Source organism: Trichoderma virens, assembly GCF_000170995.1.
Source record: "Trichoderma virens Gv29-8 chromosome Unknown TRIVIscaffold_81, whole genome shotgun sequence".
In the NCBI taxonomy this organism is placed as follows: Eukaryota; Fungi; Ascomycota; class Sordariomycetes; order Hypocreales; family Hypocreaceae; genus Trichoderma; species Trichoderma virens.
Genome location: NW_014013668.1, coordinates 589,176 through 614,913, shown reverse-complemented (window position 1 = coordinate 614,913; position 25,738 = coordinate 589,176). Strand labels below are relative to the sequence as shown.

General features: G+C 50.9%; 9 protein-coding genes across 9 annotated transcripts; 6 read left to right on the top strand and 3 right to left on the bottom strand.

The window, feature by feature from the left end:
* Positions 1 to 131: 131 nt before the first annotated feature.
* Positions 132 to 1,211, top strand: TRIVIDRAFT_77327 (uncharacterized protein; the record flags this gene model as incomplete). The annotated part of the gene is made up of 2 exons (XM_014098886.1): positions 132 to 257; positions 324 to 1,211. The coding sequence occupies 2 exons, from the start codon at positions 225 to 227 to the stop codon at positions 1,209 to 1,211; spliced, it is 921 nt and encodes a 306-aa protein (XP_013954361.1).
* Positions 1,212 to 2,973: 1,762 nt separating this feature from the next.
* Positions 2,974 to 5,398, top strand: TRIVIDRAFT_89979 (uncharacterized protein; the record flags this gene model as incomplete). The annotated part of the gene is made up of 3 exons (XM_014098885.1): positions 2,974 to 3,017; positions 3,100 to 3,675; positions 3,743 to 5,398. 2 exons carry the CDS (start codon positions 3,561 to 3,563, stop codon positions 5,155 to 5,157), a joined length of 1,530 nt encoding a protein of 509 aa, XP_013954360.1.
* Positions 5,399 to 5,626: 228 nt separating this feature from the next.
* On the top strand, positions 5,627 to 8,223 carry TRIVIDRAFT_216446 (uncharacterized protein; the record flags this gene model as incomplete). The annotated part of the gene is made up of 3 exons (XM_014098883.1): positions 5,627 to 5,899; positions 5,960 to 6,439; positions 8,207 to 8,223. 2 exons carry the CDS (start codon positions 5,725 to 5,727, stop codon positions 5,974 to 5,976), a joined length of 192 nt encoding a protein of 63 aa, XP_013954358.1.
* Positions 6,455 to 8,094, bottom strand: TRIVIDRAFT_81087 (uncharacterized protein; the record flags this gene model as incomplete). The annotated part of the gene is made up of 1 exon (XM_014098884.1): positions 6,455 to 8,094. One exon carries the CDS (start codon positions 7,941 to 7,943, stop codon positions 6,591 to 6,593), a length of 1,353 nt encoding a protein of 450 aa, XP_013954359.1.
* A 4,486-nt stretch (positions 8,224 to 12,709) lies between the features above and the next one.
* Positions 12,710 to 14,633, top strand: TRIVIDRAFT_77313 (uncharacterized protein; the record flags this gene model as incomplete). The annotated part of the gene is made up of 2 exons (XM_014098882.1): positions 12,710 to 14,376; positions 14,436 to 14,633. 2 exons carry the CDS (start codon positions 13,015 to 13,017, stop codon positions 14,493 to 14,495), a joined length of 1,422 nt encoding a protein of 473 aa, XP_013954357.1.
* An 885-nt stretch (positions 14,634 to 15,518) lies between these two features.
* Positions 15,519 to 16,943, top strand: TRIVIDRAFT_193130 (uncharacterized protein; the record flags this gene model as incomplete). The annotated part of the gene is made up of 2 exons (XM_014098881.1): positions 15,519 to 15,547; positions 15,791 to 16,943. The coding sequence occupies 2 exons, from the start codon at positions 15,519 to 15,521 to the stop codon at positions 16,941 to 16,943; spliced, it is 1,182 nt and encodes a 393-aa protein (XP_013954356.1).
* Positions 16,944 to 16,976: 33 nt separating this feature from the next.
* Positions 16,977 to 19,030, bottom strand: TRIVIDRAFT_224331 (uncharacterized protein; the record flags this gene model as incomplete). The annotated part of the gene is made up of 3 exons (XM_014098880.1): positions 16,977 to 17,713; positions 17,771 to 18,368; positions 18,464 to 19,030. The coding sequence occupies 3 exons, from the start codon at positions 19,028 to 19,030 to the stop codon at positions 16,977 to 16,979; spliced, it is 1,902 nt and encodes a 633-aa protein (XP_013954355.1).
* A 1,221-nt stretch (positions 19,031 to 20,251) lies between these two features.
* Positions 20,252 to 21,140, top strand: TRIVIDRAFT_68727 (uncharacterized protein; the record flags this gene model as incomplete). The annotated part of the gene is made up of 2 exons (XM_014098879.1): positions 20,252 to 20,489; positions 20,551 to 21,140. 2 exons carry the CDS (start codon positions 20,252 to 20,254, stop codon positions 21,138 to 21,140), a joined length of 828 nt encoding a protein of 275 aa, XP_013954354.1.
* Positions 21,141 to 21,315: 175 nt separating this feature from the next.
* Positions 21,316 to 22,004, bottom strand: TRIVIDRAFT_48098 (uncharacterized protein; the record flags this gene model as incomplete). Its single annotated transcript, XM_014098878.1, has 3 exons — positions 21,316 to 21,593; positions 21,662 to 21,744; positions 21,826 to 22,004. 3 exons carry the CDS (start codon positions 22,002 to 22,004, stop codon positions 21,316 to 21,318), a joined length of 540 nt encoding a protein of 179 aa, XP_013954353.1.
* Between the last annotated feature and the right edge of the window lie 3,734 nt (positions 22,005 to 25,738).

Below are 25,738 nucleotides of genomic sequence, written 5' to 3'. Positions count from 1 at the left end.
GATGGAGGGGGGTACATGTGCCCAAGAAGAAAAATGTGGCGGGGCAAAAATTGAGTGCTTGAGCCACAGTCCGTTCATCGGCGCTTGCTAATCAGCCAGAGATTGCTTCATCTTACAAATCAGCTCAGTGACGGCTTAAAAAAACACGTCAGTCTGGCCTTTGTCTGGTCAAACACCTTGATGCCGATGCGCCATCGACGCCCGGGCTAAGCAGCAGAATCGCCATGGGCTTGGAAAAGGTCAAGCACGTTGTGCTGGTACGTCAAGCCAGAACAGCCCAGAGGCATCGTACATGTACTAATACGCGGTTTTGACGGCTGCAGGTGCTTTCCGGCAAGGGAGGCGTGGGCAAATCCTCGGTGACGACGCAGCTGGCCCTGTCTCTGACGCTTGCCGGCCATTCGGTGGGAATCCTCGACGTCGACCTGACCGGCCCATCCATCCCGCGCATGCTGTCGATCGAGGCCTCCAAGGTCACGCAGATCCCAGGAGGATGGGCTCCGGTTCCCGTCCACGAGGCAGAGCCGGAAAACGGCCTGGGGAGTCTACATGCCATGAGTCTGGGATTCCTGCTGCCCCAAAGAGGCGACGCAGTGGTGTGGAGGGGCCCCAAGAAGACGGCCATGATTCGGCAGTTCCTCAAGGACGTTCTATGGGACGAGACCGACTACCTCCTCATCGACACACCTCCGGGAACCAGCGACGAGCATATATCACTGGCTGAAACGCTACAGAGAGACGCCCGCCCAGGCCAGGTGGCCGGCGCGGTGGTTGTGACGACACCCCAGGCAGTGGCCACCGCGGACGTGCGCAAAGAGCTCAACTTTTGCGTCAAGACGGGCATCCGCGTGCTGGGAGTGGTGGAGAACATGAGCGGCTTCGTCTGTCCACACTGCTCCGAATGTACCGACATTTTCGGGTCCGGGGGTGGGAAATCCATGGCGGAGGAGTTCAAGGTGCCGTTTCTAGGATCCGTGCCCATCGATGCGCAGTTTATTGCCCTCGTCGAAGAAGGCCAGCGGCCGCATTACCCGGCAGGAACGGTGGTCAATGGCCGGGACATTTCGAGCGATGAGAAGAAGCTCGACAACACACAGAACAAGGGCGACGGGACGCTGGTTGACAAGTACAAGGACTGTTCATTGTTCCACATATTCGTAGGCATAACCGCCCAGCTCAAGGAGAAGGTGACCGGGGCAGAAATTACATGACGCACTGTACTGCGTTCACCTGTTCCACCGTCGTTTTCGTGATATACGGGTTTACTCGTAAGTAGTATTGCTCGTATCTAGTAGCTATGCTGGAGCCGTGAGACTTGCATAAGGTATGTGGAACAGGCCCCTCATTTGAAGCTTTGAAGCTCTGAAGCGGGTGCTTCCGTTGCCCACCCGACTTATTCGATATTGCGTGGATGGAGGACTAAGCCCTAGGCACTGTTCTGGTCAATAGCCGCCACTCTCGCATGGAACACTACCTGTAGTAGATTTTGCCAGAAAACGGCGAGCAAGTACTATGTAGTAGTACTCGTACCTAGAGTATGTTGGTAGGCAGCTTGCTGTAGCTATCTCGAATGCTTACCGCATATGTCGCTATCTGTCCTACCTTAGTACATGTACTAATGTGCTACGTAATGAGACATCCTGAAGCACGCGACATGCATGGATACAGGGACTCGCAGTAATCCCCTGCTTGAGCCCCTGCGCCAAGTGAGTGCAGCTACTCACTCAGCCATGCAGTGAAAGCATCAGCACCTGAGACACTGCGCAGGCGGAGCGGAAAAGAACTCAATGCATCTCCGGCCTGGTGATGAAAGGGGCGCCCTCTTCTGCTACCAAGCCAGGCGCCCAACTTTTAGGCGATGGGAGCCCAAACCCCCCCATTTACATACTATGTGGTACTCCATATACCAGTATCAGTACAAAAGCCACCCAGACGAACGGCCTCTGACAAGGTTTCAGCTGATTTCTTCTTCCGGTAGCCCCGCCATCTCTCGCGCTCTGCGAAAGCCCTGATTTGCTGGCAAAAGGCAGAGAGACGAAAAAAAATGCAACCGTTTCTGGGGGTGCGCGCCATGGCTTGCCAGGGAGTACCTGGCCATCATAAGTGGGTACCTTAGTATCTTGGGAAGAAAAAAAATTACAGCGATCGTGAGGTGATGTCAACAGGAACAGGATGTATTTTTTTCTACAGCTGGATGCTGGGATTGTGCAGTAAATTCAGAGCGTGCGAATCCGTCGATGCTACGTCTGGTTATTCTCCATCACATCTGACATCACTGTCTCTCCTTACTCTTGTATGCAGGGAGAAATGGCCACGTCGTGTGCAGTTAGTTGTCTTTGTTTGCCATCTACTACTGCAATTCATCCACCACTCTGTGTTACTTGACTCTTGAATTTTCCCCCCTTGCTTGATAGCGGGGCCTTGTGCTTTAGCTGTAGCAGCAGGTACCTCAGCTGCATGTGCCGGTGGCCAGGTACGGCAGGGTACCCGTGGCCCGTCCCGATTGGGCTGCATCCATCCAGCTTCACACAAACACAAACCTCGTAGCCAAAATAAAATCTCAACCCGCACAAACAATTCCAAACTCTGTTTCCGCACCCGCTGTCCGAGCTCTGCTTCGCCCCTTGACCTGATCCATCATCCACGCTGTGCATCCTCATAGCATCCATCTGCTCCGCCAGCCACCGCCTCCCGACCATTCACAGCAACGGCACTGTTCCCTCCAGAATCCCCGCGGGGACAGAAAAAAAAAAACTGGGAAAAATATCGCCCTGCTGTTTTGCGCCGGAAGACGCCCACGTCACACGACCGCCTGTCGATTCGGGAAAGCCTCTTGTAGCTCTCTTGTAGCGACTCTGACCTACTGGATATGAGGAACTAGACGTTTGCCTGTCCTCAAAAGACATCCTCAACCGGCCGCTATCTGTAGTGGCCTGACTGACCCTGCTCTGGTTCTCTCTTTGGCCTTCTATGCGATCAACTGATCTCCTGCGATTCCTCTTTTCGCGACCTTCAAAGTACGGCCTTGTTTACTTGTCTTCTTCATCTCGAGCAATTCCAGCACTTGGACTCAAGACTGACTCCCATGGTTCTCTCTAGGCCCCGATAGCACCCCTTCAAGCAACCCAGATATTCGAATATTGAACAAACTGCAACTCAAGCCCGCCTACCCCAAGTCAACAGCTCCTGGCAAATTCAACCGATCCGATACTGTCACCCGAGTATCGGACAAGACATCTCCGCGCAAAATTTTGTCGCAGAAACGGTTTTTCTACCCTCTCTGTCCCCGGCCTCCATAACGTCCTCTCGAGACGTTAGCCTTTCTTACACCATCTTGATTGCTGCTGGCTTCCGCCAGCGTCGTTGGACTCACCACATTCCTGTGGGCCTACTCTCTCAAGCAGACGCCGCAAAGTCTGGTTGAGTGGCAGCTAGTGCTCCGCGGACTCATCGTCGGACGGGCATAGCAGCAGCGTGCTCGAATTAACCCTCGGCGGTCTTTTCTTTATTTGTCCCTTTGCTTAGGACTGCTGAGTAGCAGCAGCAAATCATCATCGAAAATGGCCAATCTTTCGGTCCCCAACAATTACACCTTTTCCCCGTCATCGGCAACGCCCCACTTGACAATCAACCACGACAATGCCGCGGAATTGGACTCGACCTATGCCTTTGAAGGTATGCGTTTCTCTATTGTGTGTTTAGTCATGGAATTCGGTTGCTAATGATATATTCAATCTATCAGGGCCTGAAAAGCTCCTGGAGGTGTGGTTCGCGCCGAGTGCCTCAGCACTCCCCAGGGGCGCTCAACCTGCGGGCCTCAAGGCCGTGTCCTCTGAGACTTGGGAGACCATGCTTGACATGGTAAACTGCAAGATTCTCTCAGTGCTCGAGTCCGACGCTGTTGATGCCTATCTTCTCTCTGAATCGAGCATGTTTGTCTTCCCTCACAAGCTCATCTTGAAGACTTGCGGCACGACCACTCTCTTGCTTGGACTGCAGCGCCTGCTTCACATCGCCGCCGAGCATGCGGGCTTCCCCTTTGGCAATGCCACGTCTGCAAAGGAAATCAAGGCCGTTGCTACTCCTTACCGAGTCTTTTACAGCCGCAAGAACTTTCTCTTCCCAGACAAGCAGCACGGCCCCCACCGCAGCTGGAAGCAAGAAGTCAAGTACTTGGACGACATGGTTGATGGCGGCAGTGCCTACATGGTCGGAAAGATGAATGGCGACCACTGGTACCTCTATATCACGTCTCCTAACCGAGAGTTCACCCCGCCCCTGACCCCTGACTCGGAGCAAAATGAGATGGCCCCAGCCAGCTTCTCACTTCCCGCCAGCTTTGGCCATGGAGGACCTGGGAGCGACGAAACGCTCGAGATTTTGATGACGGATCTCGATCCAGAGAATGCCAAGCAGTTTTACCTGGCACACGCGAGTGCGGTCGCGTGCGACAAACTCTCTGCCGAAACCACCAAGGCTCGTCAAGATGCCGTCGGCGGATCCTCGACTCCACTCGGTGAGGTTGATGTCTTTGCCGATAGCATCGAGTCCGACCTCCATGAGCCGTGCGAGAAGCCCGGTGAAATCGAGGGTCTGACCACCGAAGGCCACGCCCTCGGCACGGTTGTGTCCGAGCAGTGCGGTCTCGCCGACGTCTATCCCACCTCTGTCTACCCGGACGCCCGCATTGATTCCTACCTCTTCAGCCCGTGCGGATTCTCTGCCAACGGCATCATCCCTCCGCCCCCAGCCACGCAGGAGGGTGGCCAGGAAAGCGGTAAGAATGCCGGACACTACTTTAGCGTTCACGTAACCCCTGAGACTGGTTTTTCGTTTGCTTCATTCGAAACCAACGTTCCAGGAGGCCAGAGCGGCCGGACCACTGCCGAGATTATCGAGCACGTTGTTGAAATCTTCAAGCCTGGCCGCTTCAGCGTCACCTTGTTCGAGGCCAAGGGCCGTGGCGACAACACCTACGGTTCGGCCAAAGCTGAAGCCAAGGGTCTTGCTGCTCAGCGATTCATCGATTCTGTGCGCGGATATCGCCGTATTGATCGCATTGTTCACGACTTTGAGGACTACGACCTCGTATTCCGCTTCTATGAGCGTGAGGGCTGGGTTGGCGACAAGAAGGCCCGTGTGGGAGAGGAAATTTGATGCAAGTCCGCTGGCAATTTTCTGCAGACGACCAGCAATGGAATATGAAGAAGGATATGGGTGTTGGATTGGATCTGGACAAGATCCCCCTCAGTTTCATTCTGGACATTCCTTTTTGCGATCTATTCGCCTTTGCCTCCACATTTGATTGACTGTTGATGACGGTCAACTGGTTTCATAGTTTTGAGTTTGTGTTTTTGCTTTTACTGTCATTTATGAATAATATTCGCATCCCCAAATGCACGCATTGTAATACCGTTTCTCCTAAGTGAAAGTAATTCCTGAATCTGCCCGTAATCTAATAGATGAGTATGGCCTACAGGAGTGGGTTTAGCTAAAGCGTTTATCAATGCGCTCTTATCGATAATGGAAAACGGCAAGGCCAATTTTTCCCAGGCTCCACTTCACCAATTTTTTTCCAAAGCTACCAAGACGCATCACCAAAAACTTCATCTGACCAAACCCGCAAATCGACGACCAATTGGCGAACCACAGTCGCATACAAATCCTCCTTGACCGAATCTCTCGCCTTCAGCTCCTCCAAATCACTCGATCCAACCGCCCATCATGCATCTGATGTACACCCTTGACGCCAGCGGCAACCGCCTCTACACCCTCAAGAAGGTCGCCCACGGCCAGGTCACCAAGTCTGCGCATCCCGCCCGCTTCTCGCCCGATGACAAGTGGTCTCGCCAGCGTGTCATGCTGAAGCGTCGCTTCAACCTGCTCTTAACGCAGCAGAGTGAGTAGCAGCTCGTTTGTCGTGGAGCATGTTCGCAGGTCTAACACTGTTTGTTACCAGAGGAGGAGGCTATGTAAATTCGCATCATTGAGATGCCCTCGAACCATTAGCGGAACGAAAAACGAATCTAAGCGGCTTTTAATTGGAAGCGACCCCGGACATCCTTTTGGGTGGAAGCAATATTTCCAGCGCTCTTCTCTGTGTGTTGGCGGTATGAGATAATGAGGTCAGACTCTTGCTTGGAAAGCCACATGGCCGAAACCAGCTGGGCCTTTGTTACTCTCGCATGGTATCGACGGCGGAATGCAAATGAGCAAGCAATGTTTGTTTGGGGACAGCAGTGGGAGACAACTTGGGGAGTGCGCGTCTGGCGAAAGCTTGACTGGATGGATGGATGACAAGTTCACTATATTCTGGAATTGGAATCTTTCTCAATGATTCGGGAATGGATTTGGCGTTTCTTAGGCGATTACATGTACTTGGGACACATTTATACGCAGATATAAAAAAAAATCACAACCGCCTCTTCAAGGGCATTAACAGACATTTGGTGCTCTCTGCTATGATCTTTTTTTTTTTTAGCCTTTTTTTTCTGGATGTGTGTGCTCTATAAATTCATACAATCATGATGGATATTCACTTCTGCATCTCCTTTTTATTCCCATAATAACCGTAGCCAGCTTCTCACCATCTACCGCTTCCGCCTAGAGTTCACAGCACGTCCTGCACCAACCTTGATCCTGTTGCCTGCTCCCGATCTATTGCCCGTCAACAAACCAGGCAAGAAATCGTCGTCCATCAAATCCTTCTTCCTCTGTCTCCGCTGGTCATCCAGTGCCTTGACGTGCTCCTTCTGGTCCTCAGCCAAGATCAGGTCTCTGCCCCAGCCATTCTTGCCACCAACGTTCTTCGGCAGTCTTCCGTTGGCACTGCCGTGGACCGGCTTTGGCACGCTGAAGACATTTCCGCGGTTGTTCCACTGGAAGTTTTGCTTGAGATGGATCTTGAAGTTGCCGTGTTGGTCCGTTGAGCAACTTGTCCTTGTAAGAGTGCTCTGGCCGCACTTGGGGCAAAACTGCTTGTTCATATCCTTGGTGATGTTGAAGCAGCCATGGCACCGCAGGACCCACGTCTTGAGATACGTGATGCGAGAGAAGGAGGGCGTGACGAGGTTGAGATTGATACGCAAGGCGACGTTCTGCATGGCATAATCTGAGGTCAGGATGGCAGCCTGCAGAATTTTAGGAGGGGCTTTGTCATTAGTGCCAGCCGCGCCAGAGTCAATGGCTTGCTGCTTCTTGAGGTTGGACGGAGTGATCCAGCCCTCATCGTCAGACTCCTCTGGAACCTCTTCAGGCTGCTGTGCAACCGGGGAAGAATCTTGAGTTTCTTCGACAGCTTCCGTTGCCCCAGTCGGTGTGGGTTGCTCTTCACTGTTGCCAGAGGCTTCCAGACTGAGGTTCTGCATGTCATTGTTGAGGCTGGCCCCGGCATGTGGCTCTGACTGGGCATTCTCTTGTTCGTCTGCGGCTTCTGGCGTCTCTTCGGGTTCGGTGATCTGTTGAGCTCCATCCGCTGGAGCTGGTTCTTCTTGTGCTTCCTCCGTCGGCTTATCCTGTTGCGGCTTGCCATTCAATCCTTTCTGGCTCGGTGTATTCCTCAGTCTCCAGTCGCCTCCGTTCCTCTCGCATTCCAGCTCGTATCCCAGTGCAAGCACCTCCATGTCTGGTCTGCTAAGTACTCCATAATCACCAGTCTTTTTCGCAAAGTCTGCAATGAACTTTAAGCTCTCGGGCCTAGGGGACCGCAGGGTGACGAATGGCAACAGCGTTGTTTCAACTCGAGATCGGGTCGCAACGTCGCGGATTTCGCTAATGATGTTGGGAAGGGTGTAGAGCTTTTCGGCCTTGGCGATGAGGACACTGGCAGGAGGATCGTTCTTGATCAGCGGACCGGTATCAAGAACGAGGCTGTGAATCGGCTTCGCCGTTGCGACAGTCGGAGTCGCAGATGGCTCTGTAGGTTGAGCCAGCGGGGTTGCCATGACGGCGTCTTGGAGGGCGGTGTGAGAAAGACTGCGTGTCTATCGAATCTGTTTATCAAAGACGCGCAAATGCAGACGGCTCGACGACAGTAAATACAGCCAATAGAGAGCAAAGATGGTTTTCACATTGATTATCCGTTCCTCAGTGGTGGTTTCGGAGGGGCAATATCGCTACACAAAATTTAGGACGCCGATAAGATAAGAATTTTTCTGGCATTGATTTCAAAGGACTGCCAAATGCGAGGATGGAGCACGTGCAGCTAAAAAAAAAAAAAAAAAATGACATAAGCTGCACAGCCGCAACGTGAAGCATTCCAGGATAAAAGACATTGAACTACAGAGGACATGCATGCTAGAACACAAGTAACATTATCGAGGAGGCAATGATTATTAGGAAAATATAAATGATGCTACATTGTGTTTAGTTCCAAGTATGCACTTCTCATGATTTTATCAGCAGTCGCTGTAGAGAGGAAGTGGCTTTCACCTCCACTGTCGTTATCCCAAGCTACCCTATACCCATTCCATTTTGCAATGGATCTCATAAGCGTGAAGAGCGATGTTAGCATCTTTCTATAGATAAACATTTCTGACTTGCATCTGGGGGGCGATTCCAACGGCCCAATTACCCCATGATTAGTATTTGGCTATCGTTTGTGGGGATTTTGCGCTTGCATGGGTAGAAGGGCGTGCAATACATGCCTCTGAGATATCGCTGCCACCCTCCATCTTCATGGCCGGACAAAGTCGCTTAAACCGACGCGACTAATGATAAACTTGAAAAAACAAGGAACAACATGGTAGATCATGCAAAAGCTTAGGCAAGGTTACCCTGTCATTATGTCGTGTGATAGTCGTCTGACGCATTCTCCATCTTTGATATCGGTTACAGTAGTACGTGTATCGAACCATCGGCTATCTCCAATCCATGCAACTGGTCAAGGACTGATACTGGTCTGCATTCATCTCGGAATTTGATACTCGTTTTTGGAAATCGAGCATGCTAGACACTGCCCAGTGCATCCATCAACTTCGTATTCAAGTCTAGCTCAAGCATCAATGCGACATTATCATCCTGATTCCAGCAGGCAACCACCAACTCGGACCATCAATAGCTTCTTGCTAAAAGTTGGGACCGCTTCGGTGCTTTTCCATAACCCTTATATTTGTTTCCCACTCAAATGAGCCGTGGAACTATTCTGTTCAGAGATATATTGGAGGTACTATGTACTGTATCCGCAGGCTGTAGGTGGTTCTTCGCTACAACATCCACATTCTCGTCTCAGTGTAGATGTTGTGCAACGCCGGATCTGTTGGTAAACCCCTGAAGCACCAGGACTCGACTTGATTCGCCATATGCGGGGGAAAATTGGAGATTTGGGTAGGAATTTTCAAGTAATTTGTTTGCCACCCGAAGTGGCCCAATGTTTGAAAGAATATATACAAGCTCTTTGATTGGGCCACCTTGTCTACAATACCTGGAAGGGGATTCATGTGATGGAGGTTGACACTGAAGCGGAAGGATATACGCTCCGTCGTTTGAAGCAACTAATTTCAAGCCTCGTGGAGAAGACTACTTGTAACGAGATGGATTCCCCATAAACGTTCAAACAGGCGAATGTGAAGATGTCTATTACAGGCAGTGGGTATAGCATCTCAAGGGTCTTTCCGGGCCTCCAGACGGGGGTTTCGGGCCCCGGGATTTCTATTGAATAATGCATTGTCATCTTGAAAGTCCGCAGCGCGCGCTACACCCTGGCTAGTGGGAGCCATACTATTACATACGATTTGCCCAATAGAAACAATTACGGCGTAAGGGTCATCAATGTGGAGAGCGGAATTTCTTCCATGGCAGATCGTGGTAGAGCATGGGAGAGACTTGACCAGGCCTTTGCGCAGGTACGAGTATGATTTTCGTTGCCGTTCACCTGCGTAACATTGGCTAATGGGCGGCATCCCGAGAAGACGCATTCTGCAGGCATTCGGATATTTATTGCAACGTAAACGTAGTATCTCATGGAGTGAACCCTGAGCTACTTGCAGGCACCATACGGCTGCTTGTGGACAAGGGGCAGGATATGTCACGGTACTTGGCTTTGATGCTACGTAGCCGGGGCCAGCGGGCCAGTGCTCAAAATGGTAAGATACTGAGATGGGATGGCGGTAGATGGGGATTGAGGCGAGGGGAAAAGCAGCCAGTAATACGACGTGCTCATACCACTGATGAAGGGGCCGGAATTAGACGGACAAACTTGCACGCCGTGTTTTCCGTGGCCAGCCGGGAGGCACACACACACACGTAAAGGCTCGGAATACGTGGACTAAACAGGAGATTGGGAGTGGGCGCATGTCAATTTTAGAAGTACAGGCTATTTGTGACGGGCAGTGAGTGGTAAGATACAGTAAAGGTGCGGGTGGAATCAAAATAGCCAAAAGGCAACATCAGCAACGAAAAGATTACGGACGAATTATACGGAGTTTGGCATAGCTCCGTTCTGGGTAGTTTTCGAGAAGGCGCGTGGAAGTGATCGTCGGCAGTAGCGCAGCTCGGCTAGTCCGTAAGAGGTTAATGGCTAGAGGGCTACTGCAGGTGACTTTGTGACAAAAGATGGCAACCTGGAAAAAAAAAATTAGCACGCCCGATCAATCCATTGATAATGTGGCTGGAGATGGTCGGGTTTGTACAGCGGCTCGGCCCCCGTAAGGTTCGCTAAGAGGCCCTGCAGGGACAGGCTAGGGGGAGGCTTAGGGGCTGCTAGACCTGATGGAATCCGCTGGACCTGCTGGAAGAGGCAGCGCTAGCAGACATGGCGGTGCCTCAGGCGCTGCGCTGTTGGGAGAATCAGGCCAGGCCGGGCTCGAGGCTGATCCATGCCCGTCCAGTAGTAGTTGAGGTAATTGTACTCCGTACTGTACTATTATCCCTAGTACTATAACCGCTGGCCAAGGCTTTAGGCGGTACATACCGTAGTAAGGGAGTTAGTGGCGAGCTGCGTGTACCTGTCCGGGGAATTTTCAGTCCGTTGTTGCCGTGGCGGACCGATCTGTACCGCGGGTTGGCAGCAGACAACATCCATCTTGAAGAATGCCCGCTGACTGAGCGAGCTGAGGCTTGCGCAGGCACACACTTGGCGCGGCCGGCAATGAGTGCCGCAAGGTGGTGTGCAGAACTTTTGCCCATCAACCCGCTGGATCTCATCTTTGGTGCCCTCCCTATACCTACCTACTATACCTAGTAGGCGCTGGGCTATTGCTAATCTCGGCAGTGTCACGGTTTTGTGCCGACGCCAGCGGCAATCCGTCTGGTTCCTGGCTGGGCTGAGGCTTGCTGATGTGCTTTTGCTTCCATTTCCATCCAATTTCTTTTACTGTACGAATTACTCGCCACGAGATAGCAACCTAGAGAGACATGGCCAGCTTTGACCACGTATCAAACCGTGCCGGCCTGTTCTCGTATGTACACCCAAGCTGGCTCCGTCCTCGTTCCGTACCTGTCCCTGAACAGGCATACCTGTGAGAAGCTCCGTTGGCCACTGCGCTCGCCCCGACGAGGCATTATTCGAGCACAAACCTGGCTATCCGAGCCATCTCCGCTGGACTCTTGACACATCAAAACTGCCACTGAGTCGCAATAGGATCCATCGTGTATGCGGCGGTGGGCTGCTTCAGCGAGTGTCGAGTGGACAGCGCCTGGCCTCAGTGGGCTCAGTGGACTCAGTGGACCTGAGCTGGGCCATGCAGTGGGTTGTACTGGGTTGCCTCAGTGGGCTAGGTGGATCGCTGTAGGGCTCCGCTCCAACGCAATGACGTTTTGGGTTCGGGGCTAGAAGGAAAAGAAAAAAACTTGAGCCGCTCAGCGACCCACTTGGCGGAAACTCGCCTCTTCTCTCTCAAACGACAATCCACAACGACGATGATCCATGCCTGTACGATTCACGGAAAAGACGGCAGCCCGAAATACAATGGACAGGCGCAGTGCAGATTCACCTCCATGATTGCCTCGAAGAACCGGCCACGATTTGTTTTTACGTACAAGAATGCGGAGAAACGTTGTTGACGCCAGATGCTGGCGATGTCTTTTGCGGGGGAGGTCTGGGGTAGAGCCTGAGCCAAGAAGGGCATTGGGATCGGTTGGGGAGGACGTGACGTGACGGAGAGGGTGGAGGACAAGCTGAGGACAATGGGAGCATCATAGCTGAACCGGAGGAGCAACTCGAAGGCTCCCCTGCGTCCCCGTGGACGAGCATCGTGCTGGCCAAAGTGGAGGGCTGCCCGAGTCTAGATGCACGAAGCTGCTCGAACAAACACGCCGCACCAGTCACTACCATGGAGGACCGCGCTGTTTCTTTCTTATCTACGCACAATGGAGCACCGAACCCGGAGCTTTCGCGCCATCTCGTTCCAGCACGCTCTGGCGAGATCCGGTGGCCGGAGGCGTTCGCTCCTCGAACCTTGGAGCCCAGCTATTTGCGCCCACTCCGTCCGTGGCGCTTCTGCCCCGACGACGCGGCCACCCCGGCCCTCCTCCTCTGGCTCATGCAGATGCAGCCTCTGCAACCTTATTAGCTTGTTCGACGAGTGCTGGGCTCGCTGCCCACAGCCCATGCTCCATCTTCGGCCCTTTGCCTTGCCTGGTCAACGAATGGCAAACCCAAAATACGACGCTTACAAGACCTGACCTTATCTACAGGTACCTACTCCGTAATTGTCGAGGCGCTTGGGGATCGTCCTTGATCTGCACAATCCACATGCTTGGGGTATTAAACTGCCTCGTCCTCCACCTCCGCACTTTTCATCTCGTTTCCTCCTTCCTCTCATCCATCCACCTCGCCGGGTTTATACATTAGGAGACTTGGTATCGACCCTTTGGTGCCAACTACTAGACTCCGTATCCTTGCTTCTTTCCATTTTTTCCTTCTACGTACGATTACACGTATACTCGTACCCTCATATCTTTGGGTCTATACCCACAGACTTGTCTCATAACTCAAAAACCTTGCCTCGTCCACCCTCCTCTCGATCTCTTGACTCCCCTACCTTTATCGATATACCGTCAATATAGATATCCATCATGTCTGATACATCCATCACTTCGCCATCGGACTCTGAAAAGGGCCGCTACGATGTGAAAAAGACTGCCAACCCCAACCTGTCAGACGAGTCACCCGGTGAGACTGGCGAAGAGTTCCGCGAAGACGCCGAACGCGCCATCGCAGAGGCAGGCGAGCACAAATTCAACCGGTTAGGATGGAAGCGTCTCACCGTCGTCCTCATCGTCGAAGCCATTGCCCTCGGCAGCTTGTCTTTGCCCAGTGCTTTTGCTACTCTTGGTATGGTGGCTGGAACCATCTGCTCTGTTGGCCTCGGTCTTCTTGCCATCTATACCAGTGATCTTGTCGGCATGGTCAAGATCAAATTCCCCGAAGTTGCCCACTATGCCGATGCTGCTAGGTTGGTTGCTGGCAAGTTTGGATATGAGCTCGTTGGAGCCATGTTCGCCCTTCAGCTGGTTCTGCTCATCGGATCGCACTGCTTGACAGGCGCCATTGCCCTGCTCAACATCTCCAACAATGCCATCTGCTCCGTGGGCTTTGCAGCAATCTCCGCCATCATCCTCTGGCTTCTGGCACTTCCCCCCAGTTTCACCGAACTGGCCATCCTAGGCTACATCGATTTTGCTTCCATCATCATTGCCATTGGTATCACCATGATTGCTACCGGTATCAAGGCTGGCAACGCCGACGGCGGCCTGTCATCAGTTCCCTGGTCTGCATGGCCTAAGGAGGACTTGACTTTCGTCGATGCTTTCATTGCTATTACAAACATCGTCTTTGCGTACAGCTTTTCCATCTGCCAGTTCTCCTTCATGGACGAGATGCACACTCCCAAGGACTATAAAAAGTCCATCTGGGCTCTTGGCCTCATCGAGATTGCTATTTACACCATCACCGGTGCAGTCATCTATGCCTTTGTTGGACCTGATGTCAAGTCCCCCGCTCTGCTCTCTGCCGGCCCTCTCATCTCCAAGGTTGCTTTTGGTATTGGCTTGCCCGTCATCTTCATCTCGGGATCCATCAACGGCACCGTCGTCGGACGCTTCATTTTCTCACGCGTCTTCAAGAACTCCATCATCCGATACATCAACACTCCCAAGGCATACGCCATCTGGGCTTCTCTTCTTGCTGTCCTCACCATTATCGCTTGGGTCATTGCCGAAGCTATCCCCTTCTTCTCCGACCTTCTCTCTATCTCGTCATCCCTCTTCATTTCCGGCTTCACCTACTACTTCCCCGCCATCTTCTGGTTCATGCTCCTCCGTGAAGGCAGCATCTTTGAGAGGAAGAACCTTGTCCACCTGATTCTGAGCAGTATTTCCATGATTGTTGGTCTTGTTGTGCTGGTCGCTGGAACCTACGCCAGTGCTGTTGACATCGTAAGTCTTACTCTTTACCTTTACTGCTCCCCTAAAACAAGACTAACCTGCGGCTACAGAAAAACCAATACCGCAATGGAAGTGTCCGGGGACCCTTCACCTGCGCACCTTTGGCGTAAATCGCCTGAGCGCTGTTTACGAAGCTGTACATCAATTTTATGAAGACATGAATTCTTGTTATTGTATTATGCGTTTTTATTATTTATAGCATTAGGTTAGGCTAGTAGCGATACCATTATTGAAACTTTTCTACCAATACCTACTCGACTCGACGTCTCTAGTGATTGATCGTACAGGCACTCCATTTCCAACGAAACTCTCCATCCCCGAACCGATCCGCGTCCATCGAGATTAACTTCCCGTCGCGATAAACTTTGCGGAGCACACGTACCCCGTACACGCACCCCGTATCATCGTGAAATGAAAGTCCCGCACAGATCCGCCGATGATACCCGATGATCCAGATAAATTGGTGGAGTTGAGCGGACCCGACCGCATCTACATACCGTTTAACTTTATCTTGCGGTCATTACGAGAAAAATGCGGAGGATTATCAATAAGCGAGCAGCTATCTTTTTTGTAGGACCAAGTTTAGGTGGCTGACTTGATGCTGCCTCGTCGAGGAATTGACTCTGAGGGATGGCCCGAGGCGTAGCACCGTTTCACGACAGCATGTGTGGCTTGGAGATTTCAAGATTTACAGGGCTGAAGCGGGGGGCTCAGATAGGGCTGCTTTTATCAGTCTAGACCTTTGGCCCGCCCTATTGTGAGTAAAGAGAGTTTCTGTTCGATCTATGGCGTCGCTAAAAGAGGCAAGCCGGCAGATTGCGCTTCGCATGAGTAAGGGCTGTGCGGGAACTGGCAGCTGCGGGCTTGAGCATATTTTAAGCTAACGGGAAGAGTGATGAAGCAAATCTACTGACAATTCAGTTGAGTCCAATGAAAAATATAGTGGTGAGAATCCCTTCGTTATATGTCTGGCATCAAGGAGCCATGGCTGTATGCATCCACGTAGATGGTCAACGGCATTTCAATGTTAGAGAAACTTGAGCCCCGCTTCTCATCGCTTTCCTCGGCAATTCCACGCAAAACGGCGACACCTCCATTCGCCGACTTGAAAGTCTGCCGAAACGTCTTGAAAGATGAAGTTACCGAGCATTACAAACTACAGGTATGTCTGTACTTATATATACACATTTAAGCGAATCAACAGGCAATTGGCTCTTTTGACTTGCATTCTTTCGCATTCTCTTACCTGTGGTAATTCTCTCAAAATGCAAACATTTGCCAGGTGCAAACCTCTTCATACGCTTTCAAGGCACTCGTACACTTGCCCTCATGTAAAGCTAAATACTGCCAACGTCACATCACTCCCGATCCTGTCTAAATGGAGAGGCATAGCCACCTCACGGAGCAACGCCCTACCGTTGGATGGTATCACAGTCGTCTCTTTGGAGCAAGCCATCGCAGCCCCCTTTTGCACTCGGCAGTTGGCCGACATGGGCGCTAGAGTCATCAAAGTTGAGCGTCCCGAAGTGGGCGACTTTGCTAGGGCGTACGACTCGCGAGTCAATGGCATGGCATCGCATTTTGTGTGGACCAATCGTTCCAAGGAAAGTCTCGCGCTCGATCTCAAACGTCCACGAGACTTGAGCATCCTGAAAAAGATTCTCCTTCGCGCCGACGTCATGGTACAGAATCTGGCGCCGGGTGCGGCGGAAAGGCTTGGGCTCTCACACGATGAACTTGGAAAAACAAACTCGGGCATCATCGTATGCGACATCTCAGGCTACGGATCGCACGGGCCTTACCGTGACAAGAAAGCATATGATTTGCTCGTCCAGAGTGAATCGGGAATGCTTGACGTAACAGGCGGCAAAACCGAACCGGCCAAGACAGGAATATCTATAGCAGATATCGCGGCCGGAATGTATGCCTATTCAAACATACTGGCAGCACTTCTGGAACGCGAAAAGACCGGAAGAGGCCGCCGTATTGATATCTCCATGCTAGAAAGTATGGTTGAATGGATGGGCTTCCCCATGTATTACGCCTTTGATGGGCAGCCGGGGCCGGCTCGGGCAGGCGCATCTCATGCGACGATATATCCGTATGGACCCTTTGAGACGGGAGACGGAGCTTCTGTAATGATGGGCGTGCAGAATGAGCGAGAATGGACTATTTTGTGTCGTGATGTATTAGGTGATGCAGCTTTGGCAGCGGACGAGCGTTTTGCAACTAATATCCTGAGAAGTACTAACCGGGTAGAACTGAAGAAGATTATATGTGCCTGCTTCTCTGATCTCACAGCAGATGAGGTTATTGAGAAGCTGGACAAAGCGGGCATTGCAAACGCCAGTGTCAATGATATGCAAGGGGTGTGGAATCACCCACAGTTGCGGGCGAGGGAGCGTTGGGTTGAGGTAAAGACGCCGAGTGGAATCGTTTCTGGATTACTACCACCTGGAGTTGACGATGCGTCACGGGCCAATATTGGAGAAGTTCCAAGTGTAGGGCAACATAATAAGTCTATAATGGCGGAATTTGGTATACAGGAAGAAGAGTAGAATACGCTAGGCTGGGAAATAGGTATATGCCGCCTATGAATGAGGTAATTCATGATTCCTCGTATTGTCCACATCAGACAGCATGGAGAGAATTTGCGTCAGTGTTCTGTGTCCGGCGCGAAAGCAAATGGATCTCTCAATGTCCCTGCCCCATATCTCTGTGCACGTCTCCAAAGTTTCAAAGATTGTCTGCCTAGGTGGGATAGAAAAGCCATCCGCAAGCGGTGCGTCTATTAGGAGCAGATGAACGCCAGCCGTCAGGGCGGCTGCGAAGAAGTCGAGCTTATACATGCGGCCCAAAAGATCGCGGTTATCGGGATGTCCCATGTGCTCGCAGAAATCTCGGTGATGGACTAGGATTGCTAGGCTGCACTCAAGAGAAGCCCAATACGAGACGGGGTGCAATGTAGGTGCGTTGGGACGCAACGCGTGGCAGCGATGAAGGACCATTAGAATGCGGCGGAAAAAGATGTCGAGGGTGGCACGCAATGGGCCTCTGCAGCCAGGATGTTCTAGAGTGATGGCCATGAGTCTTCTCATGTCGGCGTTGTATCCAAGGATCTCGTCGTATGAAGGCTTTTCGGTGTTGGAGTTCACTCTAGCTATGATTTTGCATATCGTAGGAAATGAATCACTCAGAGATAGCCATGGGCCGAGTTCCTCAATATGAGACAGAAGGGTGTCCTCGATGGCATTTCTTTCGAGGATATCATCTGAAGAAAGCAGACACGGCATGCCTGTAATCGCCGCTGTCTGTATACAGAAGTAAACTATGGTTATCCATAAGATTTGGCCGGATTGCCAGTCGGAATAAGTCATCGCATTACCTTCAACGGGGGCCGAAGGTGGAGGCTTATGGAGGCCAATGCAAACGGCGAGTCGAACGACGATGCCCAGCAGCGTCCAACTTGAATCAATTGACCAGCATGATCCGTTTGCCAGTTGCTTAGCAAGGACCATGAGACAAAACGTCCGCATCACTGACATGCTTGGCCGGACCATGAAGGGCGTCTTGGCTAAGCATGCTTCGGCTGCTACGCAAAGCTCGATTGTTGATGCCGCATCTCGATTCACAGCGTAGCAGCCTAATGCCAGCACCATGAGGAAGCTGGATAACCAAGAGACATCGATTTCTGAAGGATCGTTCCAGAAACAGTTGATCTCCTCCATGAAGCGAGCAGCATCAATGATAGGATGCACAGGCTGGTATATAGCGAAATAGGCGTCGACAAAGGACATGTAGTTGTCACGGTAGCTACAGATGAGGCTGCGGACCTTGTCTAACGATGAGTATTTCATCGCACCCGGGCTGTTGAAGGGAAAGTTGGTGGGAAGGAGGATGTCCATCGAGCAGTCAACATGAAGTAGTGAGATGTCCTCGGCATGAAAAAATTCATGGCCGATGTTGGCGGCACAAGCCTGGATCTGATTGGATTGCCATCCGCCAATGTTAGCAAATTGGTGTGTCCCCGATTGACATATACGGTGCTGGCGAATTTGAGCGCTTTGGAGTCTCTTACGCGTAATATGAGTGCTTTCCAATGGGTCGTGCCTCGGCGTCTCGTGCGCCACGAGGTAACGGCATATTGGGGATCCTCCTCTGCCTTCACAAAGACAGCGTCCGTTGCAGCATCGCTCGCTGAAGCTGACGAGTCATTCTCGACTCGATGAGTGTATGTGCATTGCCGACCGAATCCGGAGCGACGACATCGTGAGCAAGGCAGCTGTTTGTCGCATCTGACTTTGAGGCGATGGCACCGTGTGCAGGAGAGATGCGCGCGCTGTCGCCTCCTAACCGTTTTTGAGCTCTGGTCTCTCTCGACGGTGACGGTGTCAGATGAAGGCGCAGATCTGTCACTTGGAGATGGTGACTGATCGGAACTCGAGCGCGCCGAGGGGTTGTTGGTAGCGTTGCTCTCTGTAGTGGAATGATTCGATGTTGATTCTGCTTGTGCTGAGTTGTCAAATCGAAGCGAACAGCTGGCCTTGGACCGGATACACCTCTCGCACGACGGCTTGGTCTTGTCGCAGCGGAGTTTCAAGAGACGACATCGGCTGCATGCCTTGATTTGCCTGGTGTTGGGCATTGCGTCGTCGCGATCAAGCTGCAAGGCGGGCAGGATTGTAGACAACGCGCATGAGGTCGATGTGCACAGCCGCTAATCTGGACTCTCTAATCGATTGGACTATTATTCATAGGGTTTGCTGAGATGTCGATGTTCTGACTGGTTAGCTATTTCTCCAGCATTGGCCACACGTTGATGTTGATGCAAGTTGGGCATATATGTAGTGCCCTCACTCGAGCTTTCTCAGAATTGCAAAGTTGCCCGGGTTTAGTGCCTTACATGTTTCGTATACCGTGCGCTTAAGAGGAAATGATTCGATATGCTTCCACATGGCTCGTTGCGTGATAATACGGATGGCACCTCTTCGATGGCGCAGGATTCGCCGTCCCCGAAGGCATGTCCGTGATGAGAAACTGCGAACTAACTACGACTTTGAAGATACATTAAATGATGTTCCATGGTCTCTAGCAACCATCTTGGCCATGTGCTTCAAGTGGAGATTCGCCTCCTTCGGCCGAGCTTACAACCCGCTAAAGGCCGAGTGGCTGTTCAGTTCCCAGTTCCGTCAAGACACCAGCCGCCCTGTTCCTGCGCGGTTACTTAAAGAAGGAATGTTATTTCATATTAGAGGTGGAACTACCTATGAATGAGCTCCAATGCTTGCGAAAACCTTATTTCCACGGATTCTACGGAGTAGGCTTTGGATCTACAAAGGATGGAAGCGAGAAGTGATTGGATGTGTGATTGGTAAGCGTGCTGCTTCTCTGAGATATCGTTGGTACACGTCTTCTTGAAGCTACGTATACCGTCACGGACACACGCCACTGTATATTCATCTACGGAGTACACTATAGGCTCACTCTCAATCGTCGAATTTGGGTGTTTGAGGCTTCGATTCGTCTGTCTGCCTTGCTCAATAGCAGCTGAGGCAACGCAATGCAGGGATGAGAATGCGGGGTCGGCTTCCCATTTCGCTAGACCGAGATTCACGGCAATATCTTGCGAGCTTCATTCGTCCAGCCGTTAGGATCTGGGGTATCTCAGCTCCGGGCCTAGGTTAGGCATCGTTCTGTATTACTAAACAGGCTGCCGCTGACCTCTGACTTACCGATCACCGCCTGCTATCAACTCATAAGTAGAGTGTTTTGTTGTTTCCCAGTGCTCCTCTTTCGAGCATGGCCATGCACCAGTCCAAATGACCCGTGTTCCCTAAAGCTGCTGCGTACACGTATCGATTTCACCATGTCTTCACCCAAGTTTGATCGCCCTCCTCCAGAGATAACCATTGCCAAATTATCCTTCCCGGCACCTCGCGTGCTTCTCGTTACGATTTCACGTCCCAAGGCTCTTAATGCCATTGATATTGCAGGTAGCTGGGAACTCGCTTCGCTCTTTGACTGGTTCGATCAGGAGCCCCCGTTATGGGTCGCTATCGTGACTGGAGAAGGGCGCACCTTCTCAGCAGGTGCTGATCTAAAAGGTAAGTGTTAATAGACGAAACAAGCCAACGATGCCATCTCTGATAATGACCATTTTGAAAGCGTGGAACGCCGAGATTGGATCTGGTGGGTTTAGAGAAATGCCGCCTTCAGGATTTGGTGGCCTCTCGCGTCGCACAGGCAAAAAGCCCGTCATCGCCGCAGTCAACGGCATTGCATATGGGGGAGGCTTCGAGATGACAGTCAACTGTGACCTCGTCATTGCGAGTGCTACTGCAAAGTTTTGCTTCCCAGAAGTGAAGCGTGGTGTAGCTCCGTTTGCGGGTGCCATGCCGCGTTTGGTCCGTACGATAGGAAAGCAACGCGCCATGGAACTGATGTTAACAGGACGCGTGCTTCCAGCTCAAGAGGCCAAGGAGTGGGCCCTCGTGAATGTAGTTTGTCCAGAAGGCCGGGATGTCGTTGATGAAGCTCTCGAGTGGGCTAAAGTGATTGCTGAGAATAGCCCCGACTCTGTCATTGTGACCCGTCAGGGAATTAATTGGGGTTGGGAGGGCGTAGGCGCTGATGAAGGGACTCGTATCAGTAACAGTTTATGGCATCATAAGCTGATGGCTGGAGATAACATCAAAGAGGGTTTGAAGGCCTTTGTTGAGAAGAGAAATCCTAAATGGACTGATAGCAAGCTCTGATATAACTTCGGAAGTAACTGATATCTGTTGTTACCAAAACTACTACTCTATTACAGACACGATATGCGGAATAAACAAAGCTGCATGAGTTGAGCGTAATTAAATGCGGTATAACGACAATATTTCATACAAGCGGCCTCTCATATAAGAGGACGACAGTAAAGACTAGGCTTTGCTAACGCGAGTGAGCAAATATAGTATAATCCAGAGGCAACTTCTCTCCCATCCAAATGGCACGATGAGAGTGGTCACGGTACTCAGATTCATTTTCCGGAACTCCCTCCTCAGGAATTGTGTTGGGGTGGACCAGAGCAGAAAGGGGGCCCCGCCAGATGGCTAGCCAAGACACAAAAGCTCCGAATTGCGCGGGAGTGAAGACATTTACTTCGAACATTGCGACCGGGTGTGGTCCGATTGGCCGATCCCAAAAGGTGTAGACTCTCAGCTCCGGGACTTTTCATGGCAAATGCAATTAGTGGGCATTCTTAGCATTCGTGGGGGCAGATATGTGTAGTACTTACACTCGCGTCGAATGCGTTCCCACAGCTCGCGTGCATATTTGGTTTGCTCCTTGCTCTGCTGGAAATAGTAGATGTGTATGTCACTTGTTGAGCACAGGTTAGTCGGCCATACGACAATACGCGCATCGCGGACAGTAAAGAGAATAGGGAGATGATTGACTTACAAGCCACCTCTTCGTCCGTTATCCAGCGGTTCGGTGAACTTGGTGTATGCCTCGCTGAGGCCCTCGCGCTGAGGATTGACATAGCTCTTTCCATCTTCATTCCTCTCATCCGACAGCGGCGGGGCATTCTCAAACCCGGCCAGTGGAGAAGGGAACGTGTATTTCAGGGGGTTTGCCATTGGGAATTTATTGAAGAGAGAGGTGGAAAAACGTGGGTAAATGAAAATAGATCAATGAGGCTGAAATTGGCGCTGTTTGAATATTGTGGAGGAGTGGATGGCGTGCTTTGGCTGCTGGAATTGAATGTGCGATACTTCGGAACACTTCGTAAACCGAGTAAGCGGGTATTGTCGGTGTTTATAGGTTGTCTCGATCGTGATTGTAACTCAGTTAAAACACAGAATCAGAGTGTCGTAATTGATGAATGTTATACAATTGAACCAAAATTACCAATGAATAGAAAGATGGTTTTGATTTATAATTTCAAGGATTGCCTACGAGGTGGCATGCCTGATGAAGCTGATGATGTCAATAGTCAGGCTCGTCTAGCAGCAGCTGTATAACTGGTGTATGGAATCAAGACTCTGAGCGCTTTCATTGCTTGCAAATGATATATGAGAAATATTTAGTAATAAATAATTGCTGATGCTTACAAACTGTGATTCTTAATTCCCTACTCCGTCACTCCGAAATAATTCCTGCTCGCCAGCCAGTGAAGCTATTATCCCACTTTAGTTTTCGGTCAGCGGTGGGATAGGCGTCCCGCGTGGTGAAGCGCGCTCAAAACCGCAGTCTGACTAATTGGATTTCATTCAGTTCACATCTCTTTGTAAACTATTGCTTTGTAGAGAAATGCAACAATAATCTTATCAATCTTATCAATCACATCACTTATCCAAGGTATGTATAAAGAATGAGCGGATGTTACCAAGTCGGGTAAGTGATCAGCGGGATTCAAGAAGTGCATATAGGATCAAATGCATCCGCGATCCACCAGCTGTTCTTATTATTACTCTGGGAATCCTCCTGGACCAATACGCATAATTGAACACCAGATGGGAAATTATTTTTGTGATGCTTTTTGCCGGTGAATTAGGTTGTGAGGGTTCCGGTATTGTTGAGAAATACACAGCGTTGGCCTTTACAGCAGGTCCTAGGCAAGATCTGTTGGGGTGGCTTGTGTGTGAGTGTGATAAACATCACGGTAGTGAACAGCAACTCGACACTGACCGCAAGATACTTTTTACTACCCACTCCGTACATGTTCGATAGAAACACTGTCGATTTGCGGTCCATTTTCTGCTACGGTCCATTTTCGGCAGTGCGCCACCTTCGGCAACTGCTCTTCGGCAACTGCTCGTCGGCAAATGCTCTTTATTGGAAGTACCTACTAGGCAAGAGAAGTGGCTACATTTTGTTCTACTTACATTCTTTGACCAATTTTAACATGGATAACGCCTCCTCGCCAAGGAACGACTCAACAGGGACACGGTCAACTAGTGGTCTGAGCCGTATACGCGGCCGAGTTAAAGTGATGGCCGAGGCTATGCCACTCGTCTTGTGAAGTGGATGGACGCCATAGTGAGAAACTTGACGCAATTACCATGAAGACAGCAAGTCTCATCTATGATGGTTGTAGTAAATATTGCTAGAGGATCTATCAACGCTTCCAATTAACTAACACTTCGATTCAGAGTGTACTAGAGAGTCTCACACATTGAAGGCTTCCATTTGCGAAAGGAATATTCTCTGCTTCTGAAGGAGTAACCTGCATATTTTTCACCTAACAATGTGGATATACCCCCTTACATGCCATCGTTAGTTCGCATTTAGCTACGTTCTATGGAGTAAGAAGGTGAATATTCTCTTCGGAACTACTCCGTACATGATAGTGGGTAACCACGCCACTCGGGAGTTGTAGGTTCTTAGCAGCGGTCCTGGCTGTCTATATGAGATATAGGGTTGAATTCTATTGAACAGAGATTTCAAGACAGTCCACAAGTCAGAAATACGCCCAGCAACGTCGTTTTGGCATGATACGGAGAGTCGTGCCGAATGTCTGCTCAGTACATGTAATATGGGAAACAAAACTCTCCAGCCATGCGCCTAAATGCCTCCCAGGAATCACCAAAAAATTCTTCATCCATCGCATCCGAGTCAGCTGGATGGCACGTTCTCAGCTACTAATGGAGCACTGGCCATTAAATAATATTTTAGCAGATTACCGATACAGTGATTCGTACAAGGTTAATGAATGTGACTACCTATGCATCTGGTGATACTTCACCCAATTCAGTGGAGACATTGAGCCTTGTATATTAGCCTAAATGGAGAAAATGCGGAGAGCCCATCATCCATTTGTTTCTGTCCAAGTTCTCAAAACCGTCGGACGCATACTTGTACTCGTACAGGGACGAGCTCCATTAACGGCATTCCATCGGCGAAATGGCGACCATGACGCCAGTGCCGGCGTACCGACCAAGCTAGGAATCGTATCCGCGGCTGTGGTTCGCTCTTCCGGTCAAGGATTCTTGGTCCAAAGCCAGCGTGGGGGGTAGCAAGTTTGCCCAGCCAGACCAGGGTGGGCGGGTTCACCACCAATCATGTTAGCTTTGGTTGAGAACACGGCCTAACGCCTCGCTGCTCGCTAAGCCGACGGGCAGGTGGAGGGGAGGATCATTTGCCGAGTCATTGCTGTAGAGGCAGGCTGTTTGGCTTGTAAATTTCTGCGTGCTGCGATGGCTGCCGTTAGGAGCAGGCTGAAGCGTACAGTTTATTAAGATTTCGGAACGAAGATGGCCGGAGAAATAGAAGCAAAATGATCGTCGAAGAAGACGGGATTAAAATGTGGATTTGACGGCTGCCGTCTCAAAACACATGGCGTCGGTGTATGACCATGCATGATGCTCCTTCGTCTCCAACTTTTTTTTTCCAACTGTCGTTTCCATCCCCGCTTCTCAAGTCTCGGAGAAAGCGACCAGGGGATCTACAATCTAGAAGGCCAAGAAAAGGGCAGAACGACTCCACATGGACGGCGGCTCTTGAAGCTTGGAGAGAAAATGCCGCCTAATGTGGCGTCATTCCCGTCCAAGGAGATTTTCTTATGGTGCGTAGCCTTGCCACCGGGAGCTATTCAATAGCCTTATGGACTTGCCGTGCTATGTACTCGTAGATTGAATGACTGCCTTTGAAACGGCGAGTCGACATTATTGAGCTATACTTGTATAGATACGTAATAAGAAATTAAAGTCAAGAAGAAGAAAATTCTGTCTCGCTAGCCAAACTCCATCAACTCTCTCCAAATCTCGCAACGCCGCCAATGGCATTCAAGTTTGACTCAGGATCCTCGAACTGACTCCACCATCCTCATGCGTCCCGTCAATCACTCCTCACAAGGCAAACCGGGGGTGTTCCCTTTGTGGCTGGTCTACGCTGATCTAGGCTGCCTAGAAACGGGGATCTCGTTCTCCATATCTCCATACCGCCGGGGAAAGTTGGGGGAGCACTGACGGGTAAGCTGAACGAGTATGGACGTATCTGGATGATGGCGGGGAGACTCCGGGGAGCTTTGGATCAATACGACGCTGTTGCCATTGTTCGGGCCATTAACCCCCTTGTTCGCCACGACCATGTGACGCTTATCCGTTGGGTGTCTCAGTGCTACCCAGTCATGCCAGTTTCTGTATTCGTGCATTATATAAAAGCTCTGCCCTCTGTACTCCGGTAGACAGACCTCCTCTGGTGTTTCCTCGTCCCGGAATCGTCATTTTGAGGTGTAGACAGTCTTTGCTTTTCCCAAGCCAGCCAATATTTCTTCCCCCTTTCACAATGACTGACGATATCTCGCGGGCCAATGACCTGGCCCTGGAAGCCGAGAAGCAGAGGATTGAGAACCTCGAGCACGCCCTCACAA